The sequence below is a fragment of the Empidonax traillii genome, unplaced genomic scaffold (genome assembly GCF_003031625.1).
Source record: "Empidonax traillii isolate 1590-97213 ecotype Southwest subspecies unplaced genomic scaffold, ASM303162v1 scaffold968:size590757, whole genome shotgun sequence".
NCBI classification, from domain to species: domain Eukaryota; kingdom Metazoa; phylum Chordata; class Aves; order Passeriformes; family Tyrannidae; genus Empidonax; species Empidonax traillii.
Genome location: NW_020956161.1, coordinates 47,302 through 62,251, shown reverse-complemented (window position 1 = coordinate 62,251; position 14,950 = coordinate 47,302). Strand labels below are relative to the sequence as shown.

At 40.2% G+C, this 14,950-nt stretch overlaps 1 protein-coding gene across 1 annotated transcript in view; it reads left to right on the top strand.

Moving 5' to 3' along the window:
- Positions 1–9,228, top strand: part of LOC114067798 (membrane-associated guanylate kinase, WW and PDZ domain-containing protein 2-like) — a gene marked incomplete at its 5' end in the record, with an annotated part of 514,387 nt that extends 505,159 nt beyond the window's left edge. The window contains one exon of the mRNA XM_027903479.1: positions 6,229–9,228. Coding sequence (XP_027759280.1) covers positions 6,229–7,031 — 803 coding nt within the window. The remainder of the gene's footprint in view (positions 1–6,228) is intronic.
- Between the last annotated feature and the right edge of the window lie 5,722 nt (positions 9,229–14,950).

Genomic DNA, 14,950 nt, shown 5'->3' with positions numbered 1-14,950 from the left:
AATAAAAATGCATAATGACTTTGGTGACAGAAAGACTAGGTCTGGCATAGTTTCATAATCCAAATATCAGACTTTCTTAATGAATCATTTTACTTTCATGAAAATGCTGAGCACAAAATTTAAAAGTAAAAGATGTCAGGACTCAGATGCATGTTTGTTCTCCTGTAATCTTTCATGGCTTTGTTAACTAACCCTGGTTACCCTGACCAACCAACCTTAAACCTTGCAAAAACAAATGTGAGAGGCCAAAAAAACCCAAAATGCTATAAAGCAGAAAGATTCCACTCTGGAGCAAAGCTACATTTAAAGTTACATTTATAAGTTTCTCTAAACATCCAGCGTCACCATGAATCACCAGTCTACTGAGTACAAACAGGCAAGCAGTATAATGAATGTGGTTACATTAAGATAGAAAGGAATTAGATTAGATTTTCATTGCATCAGAAACAAGACTTCAAAATACTAAACTGATCACTTAACTGCATGTGTGGGAAAGCAGTTCATATGCTAAAAAAACTAACTATAACCTGAATTTATTTTTGTAAATGCATTTGGAATGTGTGTCATTTCTGTACATAGAATTATCACTTTGCACCCGTAGCACACTACCATCATAGCAGTGCTAATGATGGAAAGGCTATCCCAGCTGGATGTGTCCGCAGTGACTGACCAAACAAAGGACCATATCACAGTGGAAGGTGCCTAAATCCATTGATGTTTTCTTCCAGAGCTACTGGTGTTCAGGGATCTGAATGTGGATGAGTTCAGTGGAAGGGGAGACAAGTAAAGTGTAATCTTAAGCTAAGCAAAGTGCAATTTGTTTAAAAAAAAATTGCATAGCATATTGAATAATTAATAAGAAGTGCAAGTTTATAGCCAGAAGTACAGGCAGCCTGTAAGATGAGGCCAGAGCCCATTGCCAACTCACTCTCTGGGAGAGGCTGGGGGAAAGGGTGGCAAATAGTGACAGGTTTCCATAAAGCTGATAGCTTATCTAACCATCAAAACCTCATAGAATCATTTATTTCAGGAGACAAAGGGTTGTGGAAGTTCCAGGATATAAGATTAAAGATCCTTTATATATTCTGAAATATCCCTCCTTAGAGAGTGTTAAAGAAAAGCTGCAGGAGACCAATGCAATCAGGAACATCAAAGACATGTCAAGCTATAATGAGAAAGAGCCAAATGCATTCCTGGTGTACACTGCCAACATTAGTGGAAACTCACCAGGGGACAATTTGTCCCATTTTTGTTATCAGCAGCATCTGTAAGAACTGTTTGCTACCTCCTGGCAATCCATAATTTCAGACAAAGAGTGTGTGTGGGGGGCAAAACAAAGCACAATATTTTTTATTTAATCAAAACCTCTTTGATTCCCTAGGAAAATAATTCTGGGAAGATATGAGAACAGCTGCTTAGATATTGCAGAAAACATTTCATTCAGATTAATGAAAGCGTTCAAAGCTTTAATATATTGTATATTATTCACATAATTTGAAAATTAAAAAAGGCTTTGAGATTTTATACATAAGTAATAAAATGGGATATAATTTTTACTCTTAGCATTACTATGAACTATTCAATAAATTAATATTAATATTTTATTGATAATCATATACGATGAAAAATCTCACATTCTTGATAAACTACCAAGCAATTAATTTGAAATATTTTGATGTTAAGGGAGAACCTTTCTACAAATTAGAGCTCCATCCTCTTTTAACCTGAGAACCTGACAAAGCAGATAAGCACAGAAAGACTAGACTTGTCTTAGAATCTTAGAAAGGCAACCTGTAAGAAAAACATAAGTAGTGCAAGAACTTAAATAAATGTATCAGTAGGCTTAGCTCTTTTCTCTGACTTAGTACCTTGGCAATGCTCAGAAATTAAGATGGGCAGAGCTCTCTTCTCCATTAGCAGTAAAGCCAGGGTTCTTTTGCTAGCAGTTCAGACATAAGACATCAACAAGCACTGAATCCACGTAGAAGAGTTGGGCTTTAGTTAAGAGAGTAGCAAATAGACACATGAGAGTACTGCCCTCATTTCCACTCCATCGAATGTGTAAGCTGACATAGCAAAACAAATAATTCATGTATGTGGCAGTTCTATCTCAAACAAAAAAACCTTTAGACAGAAAACTGCTGCTCCCAATGTTTTCCCCTTGTCATTCTTCCTCCAAAGTGGTTATGTTCATCTCCTACTTGTCCTCCCACACACTCAAGGTCTTGTGTCTGTGGTGTCTCTTACTCAGTTAGCAATTTACTCCTTGCCTGGGAGTTATGAAAACCAGGTCATAGGTGAGTCATTCTTACACATCCCATGGAAAAGTGTCACCAACCTGCATGACAGTAGCTTGTGGAAACTAAAAACTACCCAGCAAACACCTACTAAATTACACCAAATGAAATGCCATCACAGTGACAGATTATAGTGCTGCTCCCAGCACATTTGTCCTGTCTAAATTAGTAGGTCAAAGGAGATTTTTTCCCTTCAAAGAAGGGAGGAAGGCATCTATTAGCCTTCAGTGAGATGTATACCTTTGAAAAACAATTTCTCTCACAGTGAGGATGTTATCCATGGTGACAAAGTCAGAAACAAATTTAAAACTACATTGTCCCTAAATTTCCCCAGCAGTTTCAACTGAGTGTGATATCCTTCTCATATGTTTGCAAGTTCTTTGGGCATTAGTAGTTCATGCTCTATTAAACAGTTCCTCCCAGAGGTGAAAGGAGAAAAAAGTAAAATTGGTGCTCTGTCCCTGGTTTAGTATGTTTACAAAATGCTTTGAGATATGTTGGAATAACAGGCAGTAAAAATAGGTTATGTTTACAATTAACAGAAAGGTTTCATAAAAAAACTTTAGATCTACAGAAAAAAAATCTGAAATATTAATAGCCTTTCCAAAATGCAGCTAGAACCTGAGTATAAGCAAAAAGAGAAATTATTAATTCAGCTGCTCTGGAGGATAACATTTTGCATTTTTCTCCTGTTTATATTTGTTATGGAAAAGCAATTATTTTAGTGCTGGTTGAACAAGTCCAAATGAACCCTTATGGCTTGAACACAGCTCTTTAAAAGGTTTTCCTTTGGAGCAACAAATTACTTATATTACTGCACTTTGTGCTACTCTGGTAATTTTTATATTTTCCCATAATGTTCAAACATTAGAGGGAAGTTGCTTACAATACCCTCACATCAGTATTCTCCTCACTAGTGAGTGACACATTGCTACAATGGCTTATTGACATTAACTTCTAAGGCTGAGGATGACTTTCTACATAGTGTCATTTCATTTGAAAGAAAAAGCAGGTTTGGTTGGGTTTGGCTGTGTTAGATTGATGGTACTTAAACTTTAAAGAAAGTCATTTGGTTTTTACTTGCAAGTGCTATATTGCCACGAATATAAATTATAGCCTTATTTCAGTTTTTTTCCCCAACCACTGGAAATACAGACTATATATGTCTCTTCCCAGCAAGTATTTTAAACATACTGCAGCCAGTGACCCACCTGGGATTCTCCTACAGCCAAACTTCCCTTAAAGCTGTGGCTACAAGTTTTCTTGTTTAGTTGGCCAAGTTGTCCTTTTTTTAGGGTTTTCTGGGGGAGAGATAAGATCCAGTAATGCATATAATATTGCATGTCCTAGTTTATAGACACCTATATTCATATATCACTACATGTAAGAGATACACTGGTTCACTTCTGTTGAAGCGCACTGTAACCTGCTACAATTTCTCACTGCAACACTTGGTTGTTTTTCTGCTGCCTTTAAAAAAAGAAAATATAAGAAAAAAAAAAAGAAACTTGTGTAGGGGGCAGCCCATTAATAAATCAGTTCTCTCATCTCTAGGGAATGAAACAGCAGGCCACTTACCCCCAGGGCTCTTCCCCTGAATGTCCCACAAATAAATGGTACCATATTGTCCTTCATGCATCAGAAGAGCCACAGAGGTGTTTTTTCCACCATTCTTCTGAATGGTGGCCTCCTGGCTTGCCCTCCTTGAGGAGGAACAGCTGATTTGAGCATAGTGGCACATTTTCCACAGAGGTAATCTTGTTACTTGAAAGCATCTTGCTGCTCCAGGACGTTTGGTGTTTTTACTGGTGTACACCTGATACTACCCAAAGTAACGAGCTACTGCTGTAATCAGAAGCTCTCAAAACCTAGCACAAGATTGAATAATGGCCCACTACTCTTCACTGCCACTCAGTGAAAAATACCTCATGGACAACTGGGAAATAAGACTGTAGTTAAGACAAATATGTTGGCCAACCCTCAGCACCACCTCTACCCTCTGGAGGAAGGTCAATGCCATGAAAAGTACAAACAATTTTCTAAAGCTCAGGGTGGCTTCTTCAGAGCTTGCTCAGGTACCTTGCTGGTGCACACAGGCAGCTTTATGCTGAGACCCAGGATAGTTTTAGTGACTTGAACCCCATGCGTAGTCCCTGATCCAAGTGCTAAACAGAATGGGATCCTCTGGATTTTGAATCGAGAAAGAGCCAGGGTGAGGTCTGCGCCTCCCCCATCAGGCACAGGCTGTGGTCCTGTACAAGGGTAGTGGTGCTGAAGAGCAGAAGCCCATCAAAGTCAATGCCTTTTGTAGGCAAACTGATCACTCTACATGCATGAGCCTTCCTTTTATCTTTTTCTTGCTCGAGTGCCAAGCAGGGAGCAGATGGTACATTACTCAGCCTTAACTGGAGGGTAAGAAAGTGTGATTTTTTTTTTTTTAAATTCAGTTGAGACCCTCAGCCCATTTAGATTCCCATCTCACTGTTTATTTGTCTTACACAGAACTTGTACTTTCTACCCCTCTCAAATGCTAATCCTCTCCACACATATGCTCATTATGCAAAAGCATATGACAAACACCATCTGGGAAAATAAATAGCTCCTCAGCTAACAGTGCTGCTCCCTCCCTTTATGTCACCCACCTCACTATTGTGTCTCCTATTTTTATCTGCAAGACAGCAATTACTCAATCCAACTATTAACTTAAAAGTACCATTTTAGTCAAGAAAGCTGCAGATCCCAGACTGGGCAGTAAAACCCATTCTATTTTTCAAGATGTGAATCTTCCTGATAATTTGAAAGCAGCTGTAGCACTGAGAAAAATACATGTTACCTTTCAAAGGGCAGTTGATATCGTTGAGAAATACTAGTCCTGACCTGCAGAAGTCCATGCTTGTTTTTTAGCTAGAAGGTTACATTTTGTCCCACATGAAATATGCAGCTCTCACCAAAAGTTCCAACTCGTTTCCATGGATTCCTGAGATAGTCCTTCATCTCTGACAGATTATTGCTCATACCGTTCAAAACCAGGCAATGGTGCTAAAGAGAGAATGACATAAGCCAAATTCAGTGATTTCTCTAACCTCTATGTAGATGGTTAAGAATAGGAGTCATGCCGTCATTAATCATGATGGATTCATTGTCTGCCAGAATGTTAATCAAAAGAAATTAGGATGTATATACATTAGAAAGACATCTCAGAATATTCTGGTTTGTACCAATGGATTAGGAAAATCATTGTGATTCAGCGAAGGAGATGTCTATTTATTGAAATTAAACAGGATCTGCACAATCCAACCATATTGTGTTGAGGCTAAGTAACCAGGAGAAATTCAAAGTGCACAACCAGGAGCCTCAGCGGCTGACACTGTGATATAAAGGCAGAGCTTTGTAAGTACCCTGTAAGAATTGTGAAATAATATATCTGTTTAGAAAAAATATGAGACAGAATTCAATGATGACCTTATCTGAGCTACAAATTCTTGTCAATTATTATATGCTTGTAGGGACATGTTTAATAGATGGCAGAAAGTCTTTCTCATTTGTCCTCAGAGACAGCGCTGAAATTGCCCAGCTAAGAAATCCATTATAGAGGTACAAAAGAGACAATTTGGTTTCCTGAGCATGTGCCTTTATTATTTTAAGAATAATTTAACATAGACAGAGGAAAGTAGAACCTATATGGAAAAGAATAAAAAGACAGGGATTTCCAGCATTTGCGGTTACAGAGTTCTTGTTTCTCCTGAACTTTTTTTTTTGATGGAGAAATTATTTTTGTTTTGCTCCTTATTGACTCCACTGGGAGTTTCACCTCAGCTGAAACAGAGGGGTTTTAATTCTGAGCCCAGTGTTGCTCAGAATACATGTGTCTGTGCAATACACTGTGCTGCTGAACACGCCCTTAACTCTCTTCTCTTTGTTGTTACAACAGACGAACCAAACTCCTGGAGTGCTCCCTCTGCCACCTCCCCAGGTCTGCCGGAAGTAGCTCTTTCCCTCGAAGACATAATCTCACCATTATCTTCATCACACATAGCCCCACCCTCTGACCCTTCTCACCAGATAAGCCCAGAGCCAACATGGGATATCAAGAGGGAACATGATGTAAGGAAACCAAAGGAGCTTTCGGTGAACGGTCACAAAAAGAAAAGGTTAGGAGAACAAAGAGAGAGGTCAGCAAGTCCTAAAAAGGTAGACAGGTCAAAGCATGAAGAGGCTTCTTGGAAAGGATATTCAGAAGGCAAAAATAAGACCACTGATGGTGGCAGGCCCACCTCAGAAAGCAAAGCGGTGGGACACAGCATTATGATCGAGGCTGGTGCGAGAGAGCACGTGTGTGCTGGAACCAGCAGTGATGAACAGTTTGGGAGGCTGAGGAAGCCGGAAAGCAAGAGAGGAGGATCTCTTAGCAAAAAAGAAGATCACAGATCCACAAACATCAGTGAGAAGAAGTCAGCTGCAGCACCTGACCATGTCAAGATCGATACAGGTGCTACCAAGACGTACAGTAGCAACCGCTGCAGCTCGCCTGGAAGCGATATGGACCACAGCCAGAGGGACCCTGACGGGAAACCCAGCGAGTTCCCCAGGAAGGGACATCTCCACTCCATTAGCACTCGCAGCACCAACACCACAGTTCGAAAGGCAACGGTGTCCCCAGGGCCATGGAAAATCCCTGGCTCAGATAAGCTACCTAGCGTCCTGAAGTCTGGTACTTCTGCCATGAGCAGATAAGCAAGGGACTGTTGCCCTCTAACTGTCTCAAACTGACGCAGAACATTCTTCTTAGTTTTTGTCTCACATTGGTTTGTTTTAATTTATTTTAACTATCACACATATACACAAAGCATTGAGGAATGAAAACATTAGTGTGTAATTCCATGACAATGTGCACAGTATCTAATAAGTTCAAAAGCATATAGTCAACACGGAGATTTAAAATCGACCCTAAAGTCCCAGTTCCATTTTAGGGACTTTGGCAGCTATGGAAGAAACCAAAACAATATGAAGGACAGTACATCAGAGAAGGATAGTGCAGTGTAGCTTTAGCATTTTTTTCCCACTGCATGAAGGACTTGGATTTCATTCAAACTTTATATCAAGAAACTGGAACAAGTTAGAGCAATCACAAACTGGAACATCGCCTTAAATAAAACTGCACGGAGCAAGCTGAAACCGAGAGAGATCTTTTCATGGAGCTAAAATGTTGTAAATAAATTGTTCTCGACATATCTAGACAGGGGTTAAAGGGTTTCTTTGAAGCATCGTTCGGGACTGTACACCCATGACACGTCTCCACTGTTAACGCTTCGGGATAGTCCACGTGGTACCCTGTAGCATAGTTCACTGGGCGCTACGGGAGGAGTGGGGAATCTGGTGGATTAGTTTCTGTGATACCATTTCTACTGCCATTTTTGTGAACAAACCATGTTTCTGTACATTGGAAAGGAGTTAGGGTGGAGTTGTATTTGCAAATTATTCTCAAAAGCGATTTATTACAGGTTCCCCAAGTCCTGTGAGGTAGCACACAAATCAATTGGTCAGGCTCAAACCCCAGATGTCTGCAAGGCCCCTTGCAATGAAAGGAGGAGTGCTACAGAGAAAAAGCTGCAGTTTCCTTAAGGAAAGGCCTTTCCTTCCTGCAGAAGATGATAGCATCACTTATCAACAGTGCTTTGTTTCATACCCATCAGCATTTATTTAGGACACTCTCACCTTTCATCCCCTCAGTTTGGCAGAGCAGGTGCCTTTCAGGCACGTAAACAATAATTAGACTGGTTTCTGAAATACAGTTGTTGGTGTCCTCATTCAGTAAATTTGATATACTTCCATTTTTTAAATGGTTTCCATTTTATAATTTTTTTTCCTTTCTCAATTTTTTTTTCTTTTTGTCTTTTTGTTTTTATCTTTCTTGCTTGTCTGTTTTGAATTTCAAGCCTTAAGTGCCAGGTAAACATTCCAGTCTGCCTTCACAGGAAATAAGTCCGAGTTCAGTCAATCAGTCATTATCTTGTTTCAAAAAGATGTGTGTGTGTCTGTGTAAGTGTGCATATGCTTATTCGTCTGTCAAAATTAAAACAAAATCCTGGGCAATAATACATTGGTAATTTTAAAAAAAAAATCCTAAAGCTAAGTACTGTCAAAAATTCGTATTTGAAAATTATTGTTCACTAGCAATCTTAGTTCCTCATATGCTCTGCTGAAAAACTAGATTGAGATTGGCTTTGTTCCAAGAAATTAGCACATTACTGTATGTCTCAAACATTGCACTGGACTGCGAAATTTATAGACATGTTTCTTCCTGTCCAATTATTTGAAAAGCCTCAAGTCAAGGATTTTGCAGCTTTCAAACTTTTTTTTTAAGAAAGAAAAATCCATTTATAATTTCTAAAAAAGCACAAGTCCATGTAGCTGTTTATAAAACTCTTATTTAATGGAAAAAAAAAATAAATCTTTATCCCCTGAACTAGAATCCAATATAATTTGCCATTAATTTATTGAATCTGATTTTGGACAATGCTTCTGTAGTGTAGATGCATGTCCCAGTATCTTACTTTTATGTATAAAGAAAGAAAACAATGAAATCTGAAAAACAGTTGAGATTATGCTTGCATAAACTCTAATTTGCACAGTTCACAGCTACTCCTTGTGCAGTAATTGCTTTATGCGGCTGTAATCGATAACCTGTGAAGACAGCACATCATCTAAACCCCATTCCAAATAATATTTCTGTGTAGTGTTAGCTGTGAATTTACCCTGTACAGCTCTATCTCTATAAATATAATTCCATGTATTAATAGTCACAGAAAGGCTGTAAGTGAGCAACTATTTTTATGAAACGCACCACTATGGATAAATTAACTTTTACAGAAATCTTGTTTACTGTATGATATTCTAAACCACTGTCAAATAAAATATATATCCAAAAATCTTTCTTTTTTCAATTGTATATGGTCTGTGTTAATTTTGAGTAACAAATGTTACCCTGAGAAACAATCATTTTCGTGCATATAAGCAGAGTTAATTAGCTACTGCCTTATAAAAAATGAAATGGTCCATTTTGATTTCTTTTTTCCAGAGAAGGGTACAATTTATGAATATACATGTAGGTGACCAAACAAATTCCATAATGACAAGTTAAGGCCTATGAGCTACACAGACACAGAGAAATGTATTCCTTGGTGGAGAAGCCTAAACTCTTATTCTCTTTCCAGTCCCAGGAAACGTAGGACTAAGGTGGCCAGACTCCCAGCACTGAGAAACAACTTCTGAGCGCACACCTTATATAAAAAAATAATCTGAGCATACACTATATTTACCACAGAAATCTGGCAGTTCTAACTAGCCCTAGAAAGGTTTAATTGACAAGCTGAGTGAAAGGGGCATAATTGCACTTCCAATTTACTTTGCAGAGATAATGTCTTAGAAAACACCATAAGGGTATAAAAATATTGGTAACCAGACAGTCTTCTGGGTCCGAATCCACTCCTCTTTGAACAGAACAGAAAAATGCTCCTTACCTTCAGTTAGGCAAAACAAATCATCAGTTTACAGACTGTAGACACTGTTAGATGTGCTGCCTGGAAAACTGGCAATATTTTTCGCACAAATATGACATTTTAAAAAATAAATATTTCCTGTTTCCTTAAAGTATAATTTTCTTTAAAAATAATTGTTTGCCTTTATACAGCCTGAGTCAACTTCTGCAGAGCCTTGTTTTTCAAAAGAAAATTTCAACCAGCTGAACTAATAACATCATTTTGCTTTACAATAAACACATAGCAATTATGAAACATCTCTGATACTCAAACATTTACTACTCTTTAAATAGCCAATATTTCCATGGCTGGAAATCCAAGTGTGTGCCTAATTCAGACTCAGAAGTATCACAGGCAAATGTGCTGAAGCCATTTTAGCCTCATCCAATGTAACTTTTTCTGTTAATATCTTTTCTCTTTTAAACATAGTAGTACAGCACTTGCATTGCAGTGCCATTCCTGTAACTCCTTTTAATCTCTCTTTTTCATACCTGTGCAATAATCCAAGGAAATAGATGCTTATTTCGATGCAGACTCTCTGCTCCAAACTTCAGTGCAACAGTGTAAGTAAGCTTACCAGCCTAAGATCAGCAATGCACATCTGGGGAGGAATTTTGGTAAAACCCCATAGACAGATGCTAGTACAGCCCTTTTCTTAATAAGTGGCAAATGATGTTTCTGGGGCTTGTTCCTTCTCCAGGTACAAGTGCAAATAATGTTTTATCTTCATTGCTAAATGTCTGTACTTATAATGATTTAAGCATTCAGGCCTGGTTTTGTGAACGCAACATGCCATGATCTCTACTGGAAGGCTCCAAATTTGTTTTACAAAGGCAAGAACAGGCAAAGCTGCAGGCACATTTGTGTCTTAGCCTTTTGTACTCTTTTTGTACATCACCGCTGCCACAGGAACCCAGGGTCAGAACTGCAGAGACACAAGTAAAAGAACACACCTCAGCAAGTGAGGATGTCACCCTCCAGGTCTCTTCTTGCTTGGAGGGAAGCTTTGCTGTGAAGGGGAACCGTTTTTTGGCACACTGCAATGGAGTTCAAAGCTAGAGAAGGCTTTGGACTTGCCTAGGGATGACTGATCCCATTAGGGATTGACTTCACATCTGTAAGCCTCCAAAAGAATCCTTTCCTTCTTTGTCCCCTTGAAGCCTAGAATATTTTCTTTAATTGCTGCTAAAAAGGCACACTGTCTACTCTCATGACTAATAGAGGACTTGGAGAGAATTGCCATGGCTGTGTCATGTCACCTCTATCATACTCAAGGACTCCCAAGGCTCTTTTACCATCTATCCCTGTAGAAGCCCAGAAAAGCAGACTCTCAGAACCAAACAATACCTTTACCTTCCCGGCTGTCATCCATAATTTTAATTAGCCATCAGTCCCAAAGGGAAATCCAATGCACTATCTGGACAGAAACAGCTATGCTTCAGCCAGGGCTCACACATCACCAATGCTCCAAGTCCCTCACAAGTCACCTGCTCAGCACCCAGGACTGTCCTCTCCTTTGGAGCAACAGCCTCTCCCCACCACCCAAGTAAGTACCCATAGTCTCTGTGTTGCCACCACCCTCCTGGAGCCAGGGCACGCATGCTCAGTCCAGCCTTGAGGGTTCTGGAATATTTTTCTTGGTATTTCTAACAGCAGTTACATGATCACACATTTATCTCCATAGCTGGCACCTGAGCTTAGAGCAATTTTTTTTCAAAATATCTTGTCAAGACGCAGTAACATAAGCAATATCTCTGAATTACAGCCAATCTTAAAATAATGTTCTGCCCTTCCTGTCTTCAGTGCCTTCACAGCAGTAAGTCACTCTGCCCGTTCAATTAATCGATAAGAAGAATTTTGCTTACAAGGTAAAAATATACCTCTTTTAAACAGTTGTAGGAACACAAGTGCACAAATACCCACTCATACTCACACACACAGGGGCCTGGAGCATCATCTTCCACTCCCACTTGGGAACTGCCCAAATAACCGTCTGAGGTGGATGGCTATCCCTCTCAGGAAAAAAACCACATATGGATGCAGACTAATCCAGAAAGCTATTCATCCACAGATCAACTGCTGTAAATGTAGAAGACATTTAAACTGAAAAAAAATAAGCAAGAAATTGTGTGGGGAAAAAGGAGTAACGGTACTTTCTATGATGTGGCCGCATGCTGACCTGCTCTTCTTCATACTGACTTTTCAACTTCTTCAAGCATAAAAAATTAAAAAGGATGATCTAATAAACATGACAAATGTTGCAACAAAGCACTGTACATCATGGGGACTGCAAGAAAGAGTATTTGGTGATTAAACTTCTGAAAGAATTAATTTATTTAGGTAAAAGTCCTGGGTTGGTGCCAAGGAGAGGAGAGCACACTGTCTTCTGCCCTCCAGGGGCAACAGCAGGGTGTTGATGGGCTCCTCAAACACAGACTAATCCCCCAGTTTATCCAGAGGTTGCAGCCGTATTGAGCAGCATCAGCAGTGGGCTTGGACTGCCATGATGGGCTGGCAGCAATTACATTCCTGGAATGTAGGAAGGTCAAGAATCCAATCCCTGGGATGCTTCTCTTTATCTTTGTGCCCTAGGACTGGTGCACAGCACCAAGGGGCAGCCCTGTTGTCCACCCAAAGATGTTGTAGATGTGGAAGCAGTGGAAGGAGTAATTAAAATATGAAAGTGAACCCAGGCCTATGGTGAGAGCCCCATTGCAGTTGTAAGCTGGAAGAAAGGTTCTGAGCAACCGCAGATTCCCAGCTACATCAGGAATGAGACCAGGGCACTGGGATCCTTCTATCCTTCCTCTCTCAGTAAATTGAGGTCATTGCTGTCACTGAAGCCACCTGAATGATTTTCACTGCTTTTCTAACACTCTACAAGAAATGTAGATTTTTGCTTCCTGGACTGCCCTTTGCTCGAAATCAGTCAACAACAGGCACCTCAACCAGTCCAAAACTCTCCTGCCACCACCACGCAGCAGGGCTGCCTATGGCTCTGAAGTTTCTTTTCATATATATGTATGGAATTAATAAATTTTGGTGTTAGTACTTTCCAAAAGTGATTAAAAACTATGCCAAGAGCTTTAACTAAAGTACTTAAATAATTGCAGTCCATAAACCAGAAAATTGTTCAGTCTGTCGCTAAAACAGCAACTATAAAGAGCTAGAGTTAAGTACCTACTTAATTCAGGAAGAAAATCAGACCTTTCCCTGCATAGTCCAGAAAGGGCACCATGTACTAAACACGTATTCCAATTAGCACTTCACTCACTCCAAAGTTTCTAAAAAATAAACCCAGCAGGCAACATGGAGCACTGCAATGTGTTAGTACAGAATATTTCAGAGCTCCTCTCAACCCTTGAACACCACAAACAATGCTAAATTGAATACTCTTTTATATAATCCCAGGAAATTTCAGTAATTCTGAATTACGGGAGTAATTCAGCCCCCTCCTTACTATATCCCTGGTACTACCCAGTTTTTCAGGTTGGTTGCTGGTTGAGAAGAGCCCAGATGTCACCGTGCCATGGCGGCTTCTGTGGACTACAAAGCCTTTTGGAGGCACCTTCCCATCTGACTTGCACACTCTGCACCCAGGAGCCTGAAGAACCATCCTACATGGTTCCAGCTGAGAAGGGATCATAACTCTGGGCTTCACAAACAGCTTTACATCCCTGGGCATGTGGCACTAAGTCCTATGTTGTGACACCTCCCAAAAACTAGCACCAGCAGCACAAGCCTCCAAACTAGCCTGGTGTCAAGAGCAAAAGCTCTTTCCTTAAACGCCACAGTTGATCCTGAGACTCTGTTTTGAAGTGTACAGCCCCCTTAACCAGGTTATTTATTTCTTTGCCATATTAATTTATAGTGAGGCACTCTTCCTGCGAGAGGGTAGCTCCAGCAATGCTTCTACCCTTTCTTCACATCCCAGTACAAGATCAGCTTCACATCAGCTTCAAAACTGGAAGAGCCTGGCCCCAGGCTCTGCTCATGGAGCATCTCTGAAGGATCAGTAACCTCACTCCCTGTGGAAAGACTCCTCAAGCAGCCTCTGCCCAGTTCCCCATTCTTGTCTCTCATTCTGTTCTCTTTATATTGAACAGTTTTCATTCTGGCATAAAAATTGCAAGTGCAGCCCAAATTGATCCCCTCCATACCTTCAGTCCCCTGAGATTAAAAGTAAGTCTCCACCTTACAGTTTTATAGGTCCATTATGGTTTCTGATTAGTAGCTCCTTCCCAGACTCAGTGGCTTTGGAAAAAATTCAGAAGGCTTGATAGCTAGTGATTTTAAAACTGATTGTTAAAGTGGTTTGCAAATTACATAAAAATTATTCATATTGCTGCTCCACTTGTAAGCACCAGCATCCCTGGGTTTCATTAACTGCAGTGAGCACCCCAGCAATGGGAATGGAGGCGATTCCATCGGAGCTCTCTGCCAGACTTTCCCACTCAGGCATCTGTGCTCTGCTCTGCAGGGCCCAGCAATCCTCATTGCTTTTGTAGCTGTTGAAGTCCAAAGGGAATAAATGATGGACCAACCTAATGACAACCCCTTCCCCTGCTGATTTTCCCATTCATTTCAGGCATTTCCCTCACACCAGGAGGACACAGTAAACAACATGCGCAGCAGTGCCCGACTCTGCCACCATGGGCTGGGGTGAACTACCCAGCGGAATCAGATGCTGATTTTCCCCATCCAGGTCTGCATTGCCTCCTGGTGAGCCAGCCAGCATAGAAAAGTGATTGGGGACCCCTGATGCAGGACTGGCCATGTAAACATTGCAGGCTCAGGTGGAATAAATGGGCCCCATGAGTCAAAGTGTAGTAATGTGAGCTGTCCCTATACAACAGTAGCAATTACTCTTACATCAAGCTACCAAGCACAGAAACCTCAGGCAGTATAGCCTGAGGGACAGTAAGAAACTATTATATGTTCTTTTATAAAAGATTCTATTGAAGTAATAGATTAAAAAGCAAAAAGGCAGTTGTAGCATGTGAAATACAAAGTATGTATTGACCCGTTCATTTAATGGCATCTCTTATTCCCTTGCAGTTGGAGCCAGCCTTTGTATGTTGGAAAGCTGTCCATGGCCAGCTTTTACAGGATACG